Source organism: Equus caballus, chromosome 16, assembly GCF_041296265.1.
Source record: "Equus caballus isolate H_3958 breed thoroughbred chromosome 16, TB-T2T, whole genome shotgun sequence".
Classification (NCBI taxonomy): Eukaryota; Metazoa; Chordata; class Mammalia; order Perissodactyla; family Equidae; genus Equus; species Equus caballus.
Genome location: NC_091699.1, coordinates 77,327,416 through 77,346,983, shown reverse-complemented (window position 1 = coordinate 77,346,983; position 19,568 = coordinate 77,327,416). Strand labels below are relative to the sequence as shown.

Genomic DNA, 19,568 nt, shown 5'->3' with positions numbered 1-19,568 from the left:
CATCCTACTTAAAGCTCTTTTGTCTACCTTTTAAATATACTTAAACTATGAAGAAAAGGCAAATTATACTTTTCAGACTATTTAAAACTTGATTTTGAAAGGTTTTCTGGTTAGAAGGAAAGTAGGACGTTATGTCTCACAGGTTTGAAAAGGCAGCTTCCTTTGGAATCTGTAATTATGTTAGACAATTTCTAAAATTCCACTTTTGTAAAAAGACAAATGGCTCTTTACAAAAGCCAAGAAGAAAGCAGAGCTGATCATGGCTGAGAGGGAGAGCAGGAAACTACAGATAGCTCTGATTTTAAAGCTCTCCTCTCCTCTCCGAGTACCTGGATAAACTTCACATCTGGCCGAAATCGTGGAGGCAGTCCAAAATGCAAAATCCAATTTAATCTGGCACCAAATAACACAATTACATCAGCAAGCTGCAAAGCCCTATTAAAAAGAAAAATCTGATGTAACACAAAAAGTACATCTATATTTCTTATTTGAATTATTCTGTAATTAATTTCTAAAGTACTTAGAAAAGTCTAAATAATTTGGAGCTTACATTAGTGTTCAGAATCAGCTTCTGATTCATATACCGTACTGGTCCCGTGGGACCCAATTTAACAAAGAGATAAAAACTACAGCTGGAAGGATAGATTTGTTTACCGATACTCTAAAACCCTTGAAAGTATTGATTCAATGATTTATAGCCCCTTGCAATCTTTTTTACACTATTAAAGTCATTCATATTATATTACCTTCTTAAAATTTGGTTGGAACAAAGATAAACTTCAGCTCAATGCAAGTATATATTAAAAACACCCCTTAGTAGTATAAGAATTAATTTGGTTACTATACAATGTATACTAATATGAAAAAAAAGTAAAGGTGTAATCTATACTTTTACACATTAAGGTAGAATCTATTAAGATAGCAATAAATGAGCAAACGTTACATTTTAAAAATCGTCAAAAATTAATTTTAGTGAGTGCATGAAAATACGAAAAACACCAAATGCATCATGATGGCAAACTGTGGAGAGGGAGGGAGGGAATGAGATTAGGAAAGATATGCAGGGGAACACAAAGGAGTCTGTAATCTTTTATTTCCTAAAAAAATAAGGAACCCTAAAGCAATGATATATTACTTATTACATTACATTTGATAAAGTTGAGTGGTGGTTACATAAGTGTCCATTAAATTATTCTCTCTTCTTGTTTGTAAATTTAGAATATTTCATAATAAAGAAATTTCAAGAAATTAAAGGAAAAAATGTATAGCTTATTAAAAAGTGTGTTTTAAAAATCTAAAAAGAGGAGACTTCTAGTGCCAGCCAGGACTGGGTAAGCCCACTACAGTCTAGCTCTCTGACTAATTACAACGGAAAACTCCCAACGAAAAAGAAAATGCAACTACTTGAGAATTCTGAAAAGTAAATAATAGTAGGTGGACTGGGGAAGGGTCAAAGAAGTGACCCACACAGGAGGTGAGCTTCCAAGGGCTTTGTCTCTTCCTTTCATCTCCTGGCTGTTACTCAGGGCAGCTCTGGGTGTAGAACTGGAGGACAGTAAAAGCTTTGAGAGAGAAACCCTGTCTTTTTGGCCAGAGGATCAGGAAAAGGGGCCCTGCAAGTCAGAGAGCATGGGGAAAAAAGCTCAGATTTTTTTTCTTTTTCTCTTTTTGTCCCTCCCAGCCACGCTCTGAGGGCAGCTCTGTTGCATGGCTGCATTGTGGTAGCTCCCAAGCAGGCAAAACTCCTTTGAAGAGAAACTTCATTTTGCAGCAAGAGGAACTTGGAAAAGGGGCCTCCCCAGTCTGAAGAGTATGGGGACAGTCCCCTTTATTTTTTACCTTTCTTTTTTTTCTGCCACCTTGCCCCAGAGGCAGCCCCAGTTGTGTGGTACTACAAAAGTCAGCAGCAAGGGCCAGGAAAAGGGACTTCTGGAAATCAGGGACAGGTGGGTACTACAGAGAAGAGAAAAGAATTCCCTAATGCTGGATATGAACTGCCACATGTCTGGGGCTCACCCCTGGGCTATGCATGTGTGGACAGGCCCAAATGAGCATAGCAAAGGCTCTGAAACTACTGCCCAGAGTAAGACAGAATTTGCATTATGAACCTAACCAGGCCAATTGCTTACTAAAAGAAACAAACAAAAAGCCAACATTCTACAGAAGATTTTAATATAACTTAGAATCTCACAACATAGTATTTAAAAATCTAGGATACAACCCCAATTAGTCAATACACAAAGAACCAGAAAAATGTGACCAATTCTCAAAAGAAAAGATAATGAATAGATGCCAATTCCGTGATGACCCAGATGTTGGAATTAGTAAACAAAGACTTTAAAGCAGTTATTATAACTATGCTCCATAAGGTAAACAAAAATACTCTTGAAATAAATGAGAAGATAGAAGTTCTCAGAAGAGAAATAAAAAATATAAAAGAGACAAAAGGATTGAAAAGAATTGAACAGATATTCAGGGACCTGTGGGACAACAGCAAAATGTTTAATGTTTGTGTTATGCCAGGAAAGAAGAAAGAGATTGATCTAGAAAAAAATATTTAAAGGAATAATGTCCAAAAACTTTCCAAATTTGGTGAAAGATAAATTTACAGATTCAAGAAGACTAGAGAATTCCAAACAGGATAAACTAAAAGAAAACCACGTGCAGACATATCATAATCAAAATGCTGAAAATCAAAGAAAGCAGCCACTGAAAAACAACACATTACATACAGATGAACAATGATTGATTCAAATGTCTGCAGATTTCTCATTTGAAACCACAAGGATTAGAAGATAGTGGACAACAAATTTAAAGTGTTGAAAAATCTAAAAAGAAGCAGGTGTGCTTAAAATGACACAATTCTTTCAGAACTTCTAGATTCACTGAAATCACAAATAATTTAAATTAGCCTAACATCTACCAAGTCACTGTATTTAAAATCTGGAATGCCACACACCTGGACCTGGCAGCACCTACACAGTTTGGATGGTTGTCAGGAATAACACCCTTTCCCATGGGAGTTGGCAAAAAAGGCAATTTACATTGCTCCACCAATTTCCGCACAGCCTCCTCTGCACGGGCATAAGCCGCACCTACAAGAAACGGAAATTTATTGCTTGTCTGTTAAGCTCCAGGCACTGTGACCCTTCAAACAGTTCATGTGAAATTGCTTTTAGAATTTCTCAACTATTCTCCTGCTTATATAGGGCTTAACCGCAAAACAAATTGTGACTATGGTTTTATCTTTAGTATTTTACAAGGTTCAAGAAAGCTATTTTACAATGTTTAAGAAAGCAATCGTTCTAATTCCTTCCCCTGCCTCACAATATTCCCAATTATTCTGAAGGATCACTCCATATTTGGAACTTATAATTCTTTATTGAGTCCCGGTATATAGTATAGTATACGGTCAGATTCAATATAATGCTTCCCCCCAATAAAACTACCTCAGAATCTTTTATCATACGTGTAGAATGAAAAATAGTTCCTTCTTTTCATCCAGAAAGTTTCCTTATATCCTCCTTCTGGCCTCAATATCTTTGTCCATTCGGTTCTCTCTTCCTGGATTGCCCTTGTTTTGTCTACTTGGTGCCCTATCATCCATTTTTTCAAGGTGTAGCCACAATGTCATCTCTTCTGGAGAGCCTTTCCACACCATCTACATGAGCAAATTGTTGCTGCTTCCCTTGAGAACCCACCCCACTATTCTATACACACCACTTAAGAGGATACCGCACTTATTTGTCACCCGGTCTATCCCCCTACAGTTAGGGACCACTATGTCTCTGTATACCTCCCAAATATTTTCTATAATCCCTGCCTTATCATAAGCACTCATCAAATGCTTGTTAAAGGAAGAATGAAAATTAGCATCCACTGAGCTCTTTCTATTTCCTTTGTCATTTAATTATAACAATAATGTTGAGGTAGTTAATGTCTCTATTTTCCAAGTGAGGTAACGGAGACTCAAAGCAGTTGTTCACCAAGATCGCAGAGCTAAGACGTTACAGAGCCGCACTCAACTCAGCTCTGACTTTAATATTTTTCTCTTGTCCACCATCTTCATTAAAAATATTTTTAGTTTCTATTACTTAGTTTCTAATTAGTTGATAACTGACTAGCATGGTCATAGGTGATTCATAGCCCTTCAGTTCTAGAACATATAATAATACTATACTAAATTGCTGAATTTGATACAATACCTTGGGAGAAAGCAATCTGACAACATGTATGAAAAGCCTTAAAATATGAATACCAGGGCTGGCCCGGTGGTGCAGCAGTTAAGTTTGCGCCCTCCGCTTCGGTGGCCCGGGGTTTGCTGGTTTGGATCCCAGATGTGGACCTATACACCACTTGGCAAGCCATGCTGTGGCAGGCGTCCCACATATAAAGTAGAGGAAGATGGGCACAGATGTTAGCTCAGAGCTAGTCTTTCTCAGCAAAAAGAGGAGGATTGGTGGTGGATGTTAGCTCAGGGCTAATCTTCCTCCAGTAAATAAATAAAAATAAAAACAAAATATGGATACCTTTTAACTTAATTTTCTTTCTGGAAATCCATCTTATAGACTAAATATGGAAAAAGCTTTAAGCACAAAGATGTTTATCACAGGTATTCTAAACAAACAAACAAAAACTGTCAAAGATTTAAATATTCACCAGCAAACTCTTGGTATATACATGAATAGATATTAAAATTTAGATTTAGGAAAAAAATCTAAGACCATGAAAAAAAGTTGCTATAATGTTAAATGAATTAAATAGAATACACAACTATCTATACAGTATGATCACAATGTATAAAATATACATGCAAAAAGGAATAGAAAAGTACTACATATTAAAAATGGTTATCTTTGGATGAAGAGTTTTCTTTCTAATCTTCTGGATTTTCCAAAATTTTTTATAAGGATCACATATTACTTTTATAATGGAAAAAACACATTTTACTCATAAGACCAAAGAAACGTAACTGATGATTTTCCCTTAAAAGGGTAAGATCTCTGGGCATTCTAGAATGATTCTGTGATTTCAAAACTAATAAACAATGCTAAATGGATGAAGAGAACTCTTATTCCAATTTCAAACATTAGAGCAGATGTCAATAAATAATGAAGACAATTTCGAAACAGAATCATCATTCTTTCAAAAGCCTAGCAAGATTCAGAGTTCCATTCAACGCTACCTTTCCCGATGATGATAAGGGGCTGCTTGGCATTCCTAAGAACAGATGCTGCCATACACACAGCAGAGCCTTCTGCCATACTAACAGGAGGTGGCATGCAGCACTCCACGTACCTGGAAATAAAGAGTTCTGTTAATTAAAAGAGGCCAACTTTTAAATTGCTTATGTTCTTATTTTGTTCTTATTTTTGTTTCCTTATAGCCTCCTTCATTGACAGGGAATTTGAGTTAATGGCTTTGCATTGTAGTAGTGGTTGTTATGGTAACAGTAAAAAACAAATTTAACATCTACTGTGTGCCATTCATTCTCATTTAATTTTCTAAACAACGAGCTCAAGGATTACCATTACCTCCATTTCACCATTGGGCAAAAGAAAATTCAGAAAGTAAGTAACTTGCCAGGGTCCCCAAATGGCGTGTGGCAAAGACTGGATTGAACCAGGTCATTTTGTCTCTCAAGTCCATGCTTTTAACTACCTAACTATAATTCTACTCACTTGGTCAGTCAATGTTTTAGTACCAGGGTATGCATTAGTAAAATATTAAATCTGTCATAGTTAAGTATTTCTGGACCCAAGTCCTCAGTGTTTTATTTCATTTATTGTAATTAATAAACATTATACTGTAAAAACTTGGACATATAATACAAAAAAGGGACATTCAAATCTTAACAAAAATTCTAAAGAAGGCTTATAGAGGTAACTTACCTGAGGCTCATTTCTCCCTCCTCCCTCCCAATAATATTATTTTGATTATCATGTACAGATATTATGCAGAATAGATGTCCTTTTTATCTGACTCTCCCCAGTAGAAACTGCTCCTTGGTATACTGAGTGTAGAAATGCCCCCTTCTCTCTCTGTAGTCACTAGAGTACGACTTGGTCCACGACAGCAGGAATGTACTAAATGGTACCCAGGGTGACGCATTAACCCAAGTACTCACCCTTACCAGGGGTGACTTAGATAGTGAAAAACGTTTCTTGTACTTATTGTTCACTCAATGTTTATTTAAGGAATAAGGGAACTTGGAAAATCATAGTAACATCTGATGTTGCAATATGTTAAAATCAGAGACAGACTAAAATGTTTTATGCTAAGTTCTAAGAATCCTTCAACAGCCACCTCATCTTTTGGTGAGCAGTGCCTTTTTTTTTTTTTTTTAAATAGCTCAGGTTTTTTCTTTTTTAAGATTTTATTTTTCCTTTTTCTCCCAAAGCCCCCGAGTACATAGCTGTGTATTTTTAGCTGTGGGTCCTTCTAGTTGTGGCATGTGGGATGCTGCCTCAGCGTGGCTTGATGAGTAGTGCCATGTCCATGCCCAGGATTTGAACCAGCGAAACCCTGGGCTGCCAAAGCAGAGCGTGTGAACTTAACCACTCGGCCATGGGGCTGGCCCTCATCTCATCTCTTGGTTTACACTATGAAGACTAAATACCCACACTACATTAATGAGGATGTGTTATTTACGGTTACTGGAAGAATAATTTCAATGAGGAGTTCAGGATGCTCTAAGTATCTGATTTAGTAAATTATACCATTTTATTTAAGAGAATTAAGCCCTTTGGCCAGGATTCAGTTTAATCACTAAATCATCAAAAAACAAAAGAAGATTAACTTATAAGCTGCTAGGTAAATTCTTGTTAAAAAGTAAGCATTATAACACAATTCAGAAAGAACGCCAATATAACTATTACTCACTTTATAGAACTCACATTCACCTTGAGGTCCACGATATCTGCAGGCATGTCAACATAGCAAGCACCTGGACGGCCATACATACTGCTTCTCACCGCCTAAGTTTATCATAAATAGAAGAAAGTATTTTAGGAATCTCAATCTTTATCATCATATTCCACTCAGAAGTAACTTAAAATTATGAAATGACACTATTTAAATTTTCTAGACATCCTTAGTTGCAGAAATAAACAATTTCAGTTAAAATTGAAATGTTCTCTATTAATCTATATATTTTAAAAGATATTTTTCTTTAAAAGGGGAGAGATAAGAAAGAAATTACTCACTTAGGGCTTTAAAATTCATGTTCTATTACTCCTTAGTCTTAGAAATTATTCACTAGGCTCTGCCTGCCAAGTCTTTGCAACATACTTTCACGGTTTCCTAATCCTAATGATTTAGCAAAGTTCAGAATCTGTGACTTTGTCACATGTGTCAAATGGTTTCTATAACACATGCTTCTGAAACAGCTCAAATGTAACTCACATATAAATACTGGCTAAGTAAAATTAAGTTATAATATGCTGTTTGATCAAGTAAGAGATGGTCTCATGCGTTAGCACTAATTTTCAAAAATAATTCTTTTGCAAAAGTGTAATAGAAAGAGCACCCATGGTTTCACTTTATCTTTTATTTTTTACTTTTCTACAACTAAAAAAAAATTAAAAACTAAAGTAGAGAAGAAACTTTTTCAAAAATAACTTCTCTTTCTATAATTAAATATTTATAATTACAATGAACATTAAAATGTAAATATCTCCTTAACAATATCATTTTTGACTGCTTGAATATATTCTTGTTACTCATTCCACTGAGAATAAAAACACAGGTATGAGCAACTGAGTAAAACCAGTTGACCTGGAGGGCTTGTAACTAAATACTGTACCTTTTCAATAATAGAGGGAATAGCTTGTATGCTGCTTGGCCGGGCAGAGAACTTGCTATATAATCTACAAGTTTCCACCTAGATGTACAGAGAAAACCATTTCAGCTCACAAATCATATTACTCTCCTGAAGAAAGACAAAATGTTAAGTCATTACTTTCTATTATGTTTAGAGGAAAGATGGAGAAAATGTTATTACCTGGACTGTTTCTTTTTTTCTTTTTTTTTTCTTTTGAGGAAGATTAGCTCTGAGCTAACATCTGCCGCCAATTCTCCTCTTTTTTTTTTTTGCTGAGGAAGACTGGCCCTGAGCTAACATCCATGCCCACCTTCCTCTACTTTATATGTGGGATGCCTGCCACAGCATGCCTTGCGAAGCGGTGTGCAGGTCTGCACCCGGGATCTGAAACAGTGAACCCTGGGTCGCTGAAGCAGATTGTGCAAACTTAACCGCTGTGCCACTGTGACAGCCTGGACTGTTTTTTAAAAGCCTATGCAAAGCACAGTCAACTTTCTGCCTCAGGATGAGTCAGTGAGCAAATCAAAACAAGATACCATTTTCCTTTCTCAGATTGGTAAAAATAAAAGAGTTAGATAACATTCAGCCTCTGTCACAACACAGGAAAACAGGCACTCTCATAAACTGCTGGTGAGAGTATAAATGGAAAGGAAGTTGACAATGTCTACTAAAAGTGAGGATATCCTTGGACCCAGAAATTCCACAGCCAGCAATACGTAACCTCATCTCTTACATCTCATTACAATAATTATCTATTCTAACATTTCTGCCAGTTTCCCTGTTATATATTTTGTTGCTGTGCTGTCTGGGTTACGTAAATTCAGTAGGATTAATTTTTCACTGTTTAATAATGTACTTTGAAGCATTAAATAGAAAAAATTTCTCTTGATATTTTTGATAAGAAATCTATGGAATAACTGGTAATGCTAGTTCCACAGGAGTGACAGAAACTATGGAACTGTTGGTAGTCTCGTCCCACAAGCATGACAGAATTAAGATCACTCCCTAACCTTTTAATCTGTTCATGGTTATGTAGTTTAAAGTATTCCCACAAGAAACAGATATTTGTATTTTAAATCAAATCTGTGATCTTTCTCTTCAAATTTTTAATTTCATCTAATAAACTATTCTACTATTTTCCTTTCAGGGAAAAATATTCGCCATGGATATATTATCCTCTGCTTTCTTTTTTCCATCTATAAAGTTTTTGTAGTAAGTTTAAATTTCCTTTTAAATATCTTCTCTACTTATTTTTCAAATATATCAACATTTTTTAAATAACTGTTGTTATTCTCTGCCATTAACTAAGTAAAACTTCAATTCCTTTGTTTTTTGGTTTTGTTTTGTTTTTTTTTTGCAGGGGAAGATTCACCCTAAGCTAACATCTGTTGCCAATCTTCCTCCTTTTTTCTTGCCTTTTCCCCTCCAAAGCCCCAGTATATAGTGGTGTCTAGCTGTAAGTTCTTCTGGTTCTTCTGTGTGAGCCGCTGTCATAGCATGGCTACTGACAGATGAGGGGTGTGGTGCCATGCCTGGGAACCAAATTTGGGCTGCTGAAGCAGAGCGCACAGAACTTTAACTGCTAGGCCATCAGGGTTGGCTCTCAATTCCCTTTTAAAAATATAAAAATATAACTTTTTCATTAACCTATACCAAGATCTAGTGTTTTTGTTTTTGGTTTTTTTTTTGAGCAAGATTAGCCCTGAGCTAACATCTGCTGCCAATCCTCCTCTTTTTGCTGAGGAAGACTGGCCCTGAGCTAACATCTGTGCCCATCTTTCTCTGCTTTCTATGTGGGATGCCTGCCACAGCATGGCTTGTCAAGCAGTGCCATGCCCCCACCCAGGATCCCAACTGGTGAACCCCAGGCCGCCGAAGCGGAACGTGCAAACTTAACCGCTGCACCACCAGGCTGGCCCCCAAGATCTAGTATTTTATATTAATTCTACGCTTATATTTTGAAGTTCTCACAATGATTTCTGATTTAACAACAGACTTTGCCTAATGGTTTTAACTTTGCTCATAACTTTGCACTGTAAATGCTCAAATATATTCATACTCTAAGTGTTAAACTCTCATTCTCACTTATGTGCTTTCTGTAACTATTCTTAAAACCATAGCATTTTGTTGACAAATTCTTCCAAATTTTAAAAAATTTTTATATACTTTTTACTTCCCCACAGTCTGAGAGGCATAGTCTCAAACCATTTTTTATTTCTGCACTTTCTCAACCCTTTGAAGAACTTACTGAGTTTAAAAGCCTGTCAAAAAGATGTATTTCTTGGAAGATTGCTCTTAACCAGAGCCTACGCTTTCTTAATATCCACACTGAGATAGTCTTGTAGTTTAGGAAAATTACCTTTAAATTACCTCAGGCACCTCCATTTTATTTTGTTTATTTTGCAGACAGGTGTTTTAATTTCATCTTCACAAATCTAATGGTGTGTAATTATGCAACTAAACTCTGGAGGAAAAATCTTAGTGTTGGGTACCTGAGGAAGCTCCTGGAAGGCTCCCATTGTTTCCTGACTTCTTTCACAGGAACCACCGATTACAAGCAAGGGCCTGAAATATTCATTTTTTTAAAGGAGAGTTACAAACGAGATCGACATGAAAAATACTCAGCGGAGTACCCAATGATTAATAAACTCTCAACGGATGTTAAAAGAGAGAAGGAATGAATTACGTTTTCCCTTCAAAAGTGTAGATTTACAAAGATTTAGGAAACAACCCGATGTCGAGAACCCTTCCTCAATTTCAGAAAAATCTAAACTTTAGAATAAATGTTTTTCCTCCATGCCCCTCTCCTCCCTGCCCCTCTCCTCCCTGCCCCTTTGGGATGCTGATGCTAAACCTTTAGGTGTGGTGATGTAAAATGAATTTTTATGCCCTTACTATTATTCTTGGGATTAGAGGAGGAGAAAATTCTTTCACACTTTCCTAAGTGAGTCTATTTGGAAATGGCAGAATGAGAGAAATTCCTCAACAATAAAATTCTCATCCTTCAAGGAGAAAAAAAAAGCTAAAGTTACTCAAAAAGTATCAGACTCTAAAGTAGGTAAGAAAGAGAAAGACTAGGAAGGAAGAAAGTTTAAGAAACACATGTCAAGAAAGAAAACTATTTCCTTCCACTAGGAAGATTCAATACTTTATGAACTGATTAAAACACAACCCCCTCAACATGACCTTATTGGTAAAGCACCCAAGAGGGAGTTAAGGTCAAGCTCAAAGCCACTTATAAAGCAAACTCAATAAATACAGGAATTTCAGCTGTCTTGCTAATTACACAAGACAAGGTGAAGAATTAAATACATTCTTGCATACTGAGCTGGGATCTTTAAAAAATAATTCTTCACTTAAAGAGAACTATACACACATTCACATACATATATAGATACAGGTAATATATACGTATATATTCCAAAATGTTGAGTTTTTATCGCTAGTTAATTGTTTTTTATTTTCTTTCTAATAGTCTTCTTAATTTAACTTTTTACTAAGCCATCCCCTCAAAGCACTTGATTCCAAGTCTTCCCACCCCAGATCAGTGTTGCTCCACTAGGTAAAATCATGCACTGACTTTTTTGTTTTTTAAGATTGGCACTTGAGCTAACATCTATTGCCAACCTTCTTTTCTTTTTTTTCTCTTCTTCTTCTCCTCAAAGCCCCCTAGTACATAGCTGTATATTCTAGTTGCAGGTCCTTCTGGTTGTGCTACATGGGACACCCCCTCAACATGGCTTGATGAGCGGTGCCATGTCCGCGCCCAGGATCCGAACTGGTGAAACCCTGGGCTGCCGCAGCAGAGCACACAAACTTAACCACTCCATGGAGCCGGCCCTCACACACTGACATGTTTAAGAAAACGTTTTCAATAATAACAATCGAATTACCAGCAGTTCATGTTTGCATTTGCCATACCACTCAAGGCATTGATGAGACCTGGGCCAGAGGTAACAAGGCATACTCCTGGCCTAAAAGCAAAACAGAATTTATTTTATTAAAAGCAGGTCAAATGTAATCCTTGATTCACATCACCTTAGGGTGCAACATGGCCATCTTCTTGGACTTCAAAGGAAGGACATACAGGTCTTTACTACAATTGCTAAAACAATTATTAGAATTTTTTTAATTAGAAAAATAAACCAGAGAAAGATTCTATCAGTCTTCCTGCAAGAAATAAGGTACTTATCATCTTTCCATTGTATTTCACTAACCTCTTTATAGCTCGCTCTTATTATATTTGGGCTAAATCAAGTTGACTACACATAGAAGCAAATTTTTGACTGCTGAATACATTTTTGTGTGTTGGGGGGAGTGTTTTTTAAAAATTTCTCAACAAATAAACATGTCAATTGGTCTTTGATAGAAAGTAACTCTGAAAAGTTGGGTTCTGCCCCAAGTTTTTTTAATGAGCTTGAATGCTTTACCCTAGGTGACTTTCTATGCTTAAAGCACTGAAGGAAAAGGTATCTCCGTATAAATCAGTTTGCTGTTTTACACTTATAAAGTAATTTCTTAAGAACCTCTGTTTAAGACAGCCTTTAAAAGAAACTGAAATAAAATGTTGACTTTAGTTTACCGGTCTGTCAGATATCCAACCACGGAAGCAGCATAACAAGCCTACAAAGAAAAAACACCAAGACTTAAGCATATTGGGGTCAGTGTATAATAATCTACAATTAAGTTAGAGACCAGAACTTAATGGTAAAGGAGGAATTGAAATGCTTTCCATTTTATCAAGTACTTTTCTACCTGTAAATTTCAAATAATGGTTTAGTGTCTAATCTAGTTAGATTTTCAAGGAATTTGTCCGTATTATCTAGTTTATTCATAATATCCTCTTACAATTGCTTAAATATCTACAGGATCAACAGGAACGTTCTCTTTCTTATTCCTAATATTGGCAATTTGCACTTTTTCTCTTTTATTCTTCATCGGTGTTGCTACAGACTTAAATTTATTAATCTTTTCAAAGAACCAATTTTTGTCTTTGTTAATTTTTTCTCTATTGTTGACTTGTTTTCTATTTCACAGATTTCTGCTCTTGTATTTATTATTTTACTCCTTTCATTTTGGGTTTAAACCTGGTTTCTTTTTTTGGCTTCTTAAATGTAAGTTCAGAGTATTGGTTTTTTATCTTCTTTCCTAATAGATTCACTTAAAACTATTTCCTCTAAGATCTGCTTTAGCTATAGCTTACAAGGTTGATATCTTATCTTTCCACTATCATTCAATTCAAAATGTTTTCTACAGTGATTTCTTCTTCAACCCATTGGTTAATTAGGGTCCACAGTGATGTCTCCTTTTTCATTCCTGCTATTGGTAATTTGTATTTTTCCTCTTTTATTCTTGAACATTCAGTCTATCTGGAAGTTTATTGATTTTATTAATCTTTTCATATATTTACAAAGCATCAATTGAGTAATTTTCAAATATTTTGGGATTTTCTAGTTATCTTTCTGTTATTGAATTCCAGTTTATTTCCACATAGTCAGGCTGTATATACTGTATGTTTTCAATCCTTGGAGATTTGTGGAGAGGTCCTTTATGGCCTGCATGTGGTTATTTTTCACTTTTAAACTGCACTTCAGCTCATAACAGGAAGAAAAGGGAGGTGCTAAATTAAACACAAGATAACCTGGAAAAATGCTAAAAGCCGTCTCAGATAAATCCTTCTTCTTAGTCTGGGACATCATTTTTCCAGTATTATTTCTTCTCATTTTTTGGGAAATAATAATAAATTGGGTACTTTTTAACCTCCATTCAACTTTACATGTGGTATACTGAACTTAAGTAAATCCATGTTAAGAATATAAGTGTCAAAAATTAAAAATAAATTTTTATGAATCATACTCTTACCTGGCACCACTACCATATGGCCACTAAGAAGCTGCACAAAGGCTCTGTACATTCTCTGTGTTGCTCTTCTCTATTGGCCCTTATCTCTTTTCCCTTTGCACATAAGGCCAAATTCACATAGGACAATAACAAGACAACTCCTAAGAAATACAATGCATAAAACAAAATATCTGCTACAACAAGAACACTTATTTGGGTACAGGAACATTGCCCACTTACTAAAGCAGGGTAAGAAATATTGTTGCAGAATGCAAAATACCAAACAATATATATTAAAAATTACATTCCTCTGGTAATAGATGCCCAAAGTTGAAAAGGAACTGGTTTCATGATCATAAAAAATCTACTTCTCTACCAAATTACCTCCACTCACAGTCAGAACAGTGTTTGCAGTACTTAAGAGAGCAGACTCGACCCAAACTGTTTTGACTCAAATCTCAGCTCCCCTACTTTCTATGTGTAATTTGGGGAAGTTACTCTGTACCTTGGCTTCCTCATCTACAGAATGAACATAACTGCTGTGAGGACGAAATCAGTTAATACACATAAACACTCAGAATAGTGCCTGCACACAGTAAGCTCTCCAAAACAGTGAAATTCCTCACAGTATGCCTCCTTCCTGGAAAACTGGTCAATATACGTCTTGATTACTCTACGGATCCGATGAGAGATGGTCAAGTCACAACCAACTACACCTTTCTCCTCAGTACAAACAGGCACTTGGAGCCAAGTCCTCTTCTGCCTCTTGGATGGCTTCTTTGTTCTCACATTCTCTTTCAATCATCCCGTCATTACCCTCAGTTCGGGCACTAGTTACGGCTTCCTTTGACTACTCCAAAGAGTCAGGTTGACTGAGGGGCACATGCACTGGGAATGTCCTACAGGTATCTCCGACTCACTCAGATCAAATGTGAACTCATTACCTTGTCCCTCCAAACTGACTCCTCCCTCTGTATTCCCAATCTAAGTCAGTGGCACCATGAGCCACCTAGTCAGTCAACAAGTCCAAACCTAGCAATCATCTCCAGAAGAGCCTGTCCTCTCTTTCCTAGTTGGCTAACACCTACTCATCCTTTAAGACAACTCAGGCATCATCTCCTCCAGGAAACCTTCTCTGAAGTCTCAGGCTGATCTAGGTATCTTTTTCTGGGCTTCCATAGCACCCTGGATATATCTCTATCACAGCACTCACTGTATTACAATAAAATTGTCTGTTAGTGTCTGTCTCCACAGGTTATAAGCCCCTCAAAGACAGCAAGTGCATATCATTCATCTCCATAGCCAGTACCCAACAAAGCACCTGGGACTGAAGGAGGCCCTCAACTAAGCTTATAGGGACTGAAATAAAACTTCAAGCTGCCCTTCTGAGCCATAGTTTATACTACCATGAAAACCATGTTTCGAAAGTACATAGCTAATTACGTCTCCCACCTATTTAGAAAAACCTTTCACCCAAGGCTTATTGAAAAAAGTCCACACTCCTTTTCCAGCTATAGACTTTCTACCAACTCCCCTTGACATACCTATCCAGTATTACAGTCCAACATGCCTTTAAGCTACCTTGATGAAACAGCACGAACAAACTTTGCCTCTACAGGTAATCTTCTCTGTCCCACACAAAGAGAACTAGTCACCCTTTATATATACTGTTCCTTACACATAGATCGATTCAGAGCTATTATACTAGATAAATTTTCAGTGTGTCTTGCCCTCACCTTCCCAGACTATGATTAACCTCAAGGTCAAGACTAAACCTCATGCCTTCATTGTATCTCCCACAGGTTATGTAACACACAAATGCACCACAATTCTTGCCCTCCAGGAGCTCACATCTGACGGCAGAGGAAGGGCACCACTTAAGGTCAAAGCAGCTGGCTGAGTAAGAAGGGAAGAGCCTCAGGGTGCAACATCAGGGTGGAAAGCAGGAACAGGTAGCTTTAGATGGACTGACAGGATATGGCACTGCAGGAGTGGATTCTTGGTCTGCTAAGCTAGCATTGCTGAGAGAAGGAGGAGGCTGGGTTGACAGAGGAGGAACCAAGACTGGATGGACAAAATGTTCTATCTCCCTTTCTCAAGCTTCCCCATAAGTCTCTAAGAAAGGTGTCAGCAGGATATGTCGGAGCAAGCACTGGAGTGGGATTTAGGACATCTGAGTTCCAGTTGTGGCTTTACCATTTGGGATACCCATCACCTTGCAGGGCTGCCTACTACATAACATGAGACTTGGCCTTCACCCATTCATCTCCCAGGTACTCCCTGAGCACCTACCACGTGCAGGCACTACCTAGGCAGTGGGGATACAGATGTGTCAAGAAGAAATAATATCCCTGCCCTCCTAGAGCTCACACCCTAATAGGAAAGTCAGGCCAGACAAACAATACACAGACACATCACACATATGAGAGGGACGGACAAGGGGCCCAGATATAGATTGGGAAACTGTCCTCACCAATTCTTAAACTCCACACTTGGCAGAGCATAATGCTGTATAGTGTTAAGAGCATGGACTCCAGACCCAGAATACCTGGGTTCAAATCCTGGCTCCACCAATACCAGCTGTCACCTCGGGCAAGATACTTAACCTCTCTGTGCCTCCCTTTGTAGGATTAGCAATTAGGATTGACTAGGATTAACAATAGTTCTTGCCTCATAAGTTTGTCGTGATTGGTACGTGTAAAGTATTGGGATACTGGTAACGCTAACTGTCTGCAATGAATAGGTGCTATTATTATTAATCATTCCCAATAATGCATGCGGCTCCCAGCGTCCATACCCACCGCTTGCTCATTCCTCATCCCGACGTATCTGATGCCCAGCTCCTGGGCGGCAAAGGCGATTTCGGTCACCGGGATGCCCACGACGCCAAACATGTACTTCACCCCCTGGGGACTAAGAACTGCGTGAGAAACGTCCGCCACTCGCTTCCCTCCCGGGGCGCTGAATGGAACACCTCATGCAAACCTCCCTCCCACCCGCACCGCGCTCCGCGTCTCCTAGACAACGTCTAGACCCGCGTCGGCTTCCGTCCGCGCCTTTCCCTCTAGGAGGGTCAGTCGTACTTGCGTTTTCAGGGCCTGGGCGATGACTTTAGCACCAGGCACCTGCTCCTCGTCTCTGTTGCCGCGCTCTGCCGAGTTACTTTCCGACATCGTCCACCTAAAAGTTCGAGGCACTCGCGCGAGGAGAGCAAGCTGACACGGAGTCACCCAGCCAAAGAAACCCCGAAGACAGCCAGGGCCCAGTTGTGGGATCCCTTCTCTACTCAGGAGGAGAGGCGGGGCTAAACCCAGCCCGCCCTCAGGATAGGCTGCGGCCTATGCCGAGCAGGTAAGAAAGCCAGCCTCAGCGGCCTGTCGCCATTGTCTGACCGCCACCCGAGCCGTTTCCGGGCCGCGGAGGGCGATCGGTGTCTGCGCGTAGTCGGAGCGGAAGGCGAGCCAAGAGCAGGGGCGGAGGGGGCGTGGCGCGGGCGAGCTCCCCGGGCCCCGCCCCCGCCCCCGCCCCCGCCCCCGCCGCTCTCGGGGTGCTGCCGGCTCCGCAAAGGCTGCTAGGAGCCCGGTGGGCTGGATGGCGACTGTCGTTGGGCCAAGTCATCTCTGGGTCGTGTTGTCATGCTTCCGCGTCCCTTGGGTTCTAGGCTTTTGCTTCCACTCGTATTGATGTATGCTTTCATAGCTTTGGCTTTGCAGTCTGTGAAAAGCGTAGTAGTACGCGTTAATTAAATATGTAAGGGGATGTCTGTCCTTTACTCTCATTTTACTGTAGATGAGGACCCCGGGTTCCCAAGCGAGAGTAACTGAGCTCTTGGACCCAGACCATGCTGCACACGCCCACTGTTGTACTTTATTCACTGTTGAGCCTTTAGACCGCAAGAGATAAGAAGTGTATCTTGAACCTAGTTAATCTACTTATCTGTCAAGTAAAATTGACGTTCCAGAAAGACGCAAACCATTCTTTGTGTGGCTTTGAGTAGTCCTTGGCTCAGTCTCTTCTGTCCCTGTTTGAGGAGCATGGACTCAGCCCCCGTTCTATAATGTAGTGTTGTTTATATCATATCTGTGTGGCAGGCTATGTGATGCGATTCTATGCACCCGAATCACTTGGAAAGCTTTTTAAAAATACAGTTGCTTGAACCCTACTGCACATCTGAATCACCTTCTCGGGAGAAGTTAGGCACCTGTATTTTTCTAAACCTGCTACCTAATTTTGATTTGCAGCCCAGCTTGAGAACCGCTAGTTCTGTACTCATGCTACAAGCATGAGTTAATATTAATTAAAAGTGTGTTGCCTATTACCAAAGTAATACTCTTGGTTAATTTGGATTTACAGGTTCAAGGCCAGGTTGACACTGGCCGCACAGACTCTGCAGATCATAGTTCAATGGGCCTTGTGCCTTCTGTGTCGAATGAATCACTGACAGAATCACTCAGTAAACAAGTGTGGTGAAAATTGAACTATCGGTTGGAAGAAATCCTCTGAACTCAGATTAACTGATTTTGCAAAAGGATAAATTGTCAACTGACTGGATTCTGCCCTTTAGCAATGGGCCAAGTCAAACTATTTAAACTTGCTTTCACCTTTGTACCTTTCTGTTTAGGGTACAATGTTACCCTGTTCCCTGAGGTCTGATGATTCAGCGGAAGTGGCGAGAGTCCTCACCCCAGGATTAGCAGGCCCTGGGAGCAACTCCTTTCAATCCAATAAATTACAGGATTCCGCAGTTCTTTTGTAAATTTATCCAAGGCATTTGGTGCAGACTTTGTAAGCGTTAACCACATCTCTATTACTTTCATTGGTGGTAGGCGTGGAATTTTATTTGTTGGATATTTTATTGGAATTTTGTTTGGTTTTGTTTATTTATTTATTGGTGAAAGGAGGTCAAAGGAGGAATAAATCTAATTTTTTTAAAAGAAAAGGCTAAGGTAATGATGACATGCTCTCCGAAGAGCAGAGCCAGTCGTCATAGAGTCTTAATACTGATTGCTCTCTTTGTGGGTTCTGGACCTGAGATTATGAGAGAGTTATTTGGCTGCTTTCTTCCATCGAGGTGAAGAGAATATCCAGGCAACTGGGTAATTTGGTAACAGTTGAAAATATAGCACCTGGAGAAAATATGCTCTGTAAGATGTAAAACAGGTAGCTTCTACAGGTAGTACTCCTTAGGCCCAAAAAGTATGACAGTACGTTTTAATTTCAGTAAACTAACAAGGTCACTAAAAATATTTGTGATTATTTAAAAGCATAACACTAGCTGAACCTGTGAGAAATATTCTCACAATCCTATTTTATGAAAATGATAAGTGTTTGATTATCAGAAGAAGAAATGAATTAGGGTTATTTGTGATGCTTTATAGAATGGCTGAAAGTAAAAGTAAAATGGCTGAAAGAGAAGAGAAAACGGAAACTGAGTATTTTAAATACAAACAAAAAGCAAGCAGCAATAACAAAAAAGGAAATCTATGTAGAACCCTATTTTTATAGACTTTCTTTTTTGTAGATTTTTAAATTTTTTAAAAACTTTTTATTGGGATTATGATAGTTTACAACCTTGTGAAATTTCAGTTGTACATTATTGTTAGTCATGTTGTAGGTGCACCACTTCACCCTTTGTACCCTTCCCCCACACCCCTTTTCCCCTGGTAACCACCAATCAGTTCTCTGTCTCTGTGTTTAACTTCCGCCTATGAGTGGAGTCATACAGAGTTCGTCTTTCTCTGTCTGGCTTATTTCACTTAACATAATACCTTCAAGGTCCATCCGTGTTGTTGTGAATGGGACAATTTGTCTTTTTTTATGGCTGAGTAGTATTCCATTGTGTATATACACCATATCTTCTTTATCCAATCATTAGTTGATGGGTATTTAGGTTGCTTCCACGTCT

General features: G+C 38.6%; 2 protein-coding genes across 9 annotated transcripts in view; one reads left to right on the top strand and one right to left on the bottom strand.

The window, feature by feature from the left end:
* HACL1 (2-hydroxyacyl-CoA lyase 1) overlaps nt 1-17,114 on the bottom strand; it is a 33,318-nt gene extending 16,204 nt beyond the window's left edge. For 2 of the 8 annotated variants that reach the window (XM_070238121.1, XM_070238123.1), the window contains exons 1-9: nt 16,747-16,886; nt 16,465-16,569; nt 11,716-11,796; nt 10,315-10,387; nt 7,805-7,882; nt 6,883-6,977; nt 5,186-5,298; nt 2,960-3,095; nt 330-435 (exon numbers count right to left, since the gene is read on the bottom strand). In XM_070238121.1, coding sequence (XP_070094222.1) covers nt 330-435; nt 2,960-3,095; nt 5,186-5,298; nt 6,883-6,977; nt 7,805-7,882; nt 10,315-10,387; nt 11,716-11,796; nt 16,465-16,475 — 693 coding nt within the window. In that variant the 5' untranslated portion in view covers nt 16,476-16,569; nt 16,747-16,886. Of the gene's footprint in view, nt 1-329; nt 436-2,959; nt 3,096-5,185; nt 5,299-6,882; nt 6,978-7,804; nt 7,883-10,314; nt 10,388-11,715; nt 11,797-12,404; nt 12,446-16,464; nt 16,577-16,746 lie in introns of all 8 variants that reach the window. The other 6 variants (XM_070238122.1, XM_070238124.1, XM_005600919.4 and 3 more) reach the window with 5 other exon arrangements.
* Nucleotides 16,705-19,568, top strand: part of BTD (biotinidase) — a 40,199-nt gene continuing 37,335 nt past the window's right edge. Inside the window, exon 1 of the mRNA XM_005600921.4 lies at nt 16,705-17,014. Coding sequence (XP_005600978.2) covers nt 17,004-17,014 — 11 coding nt within the window. The 5' untranslated portion in view covers nt 16,705-17,003. The remainder of the gene's footprint in view (nt 17,015-19,568) is intronic.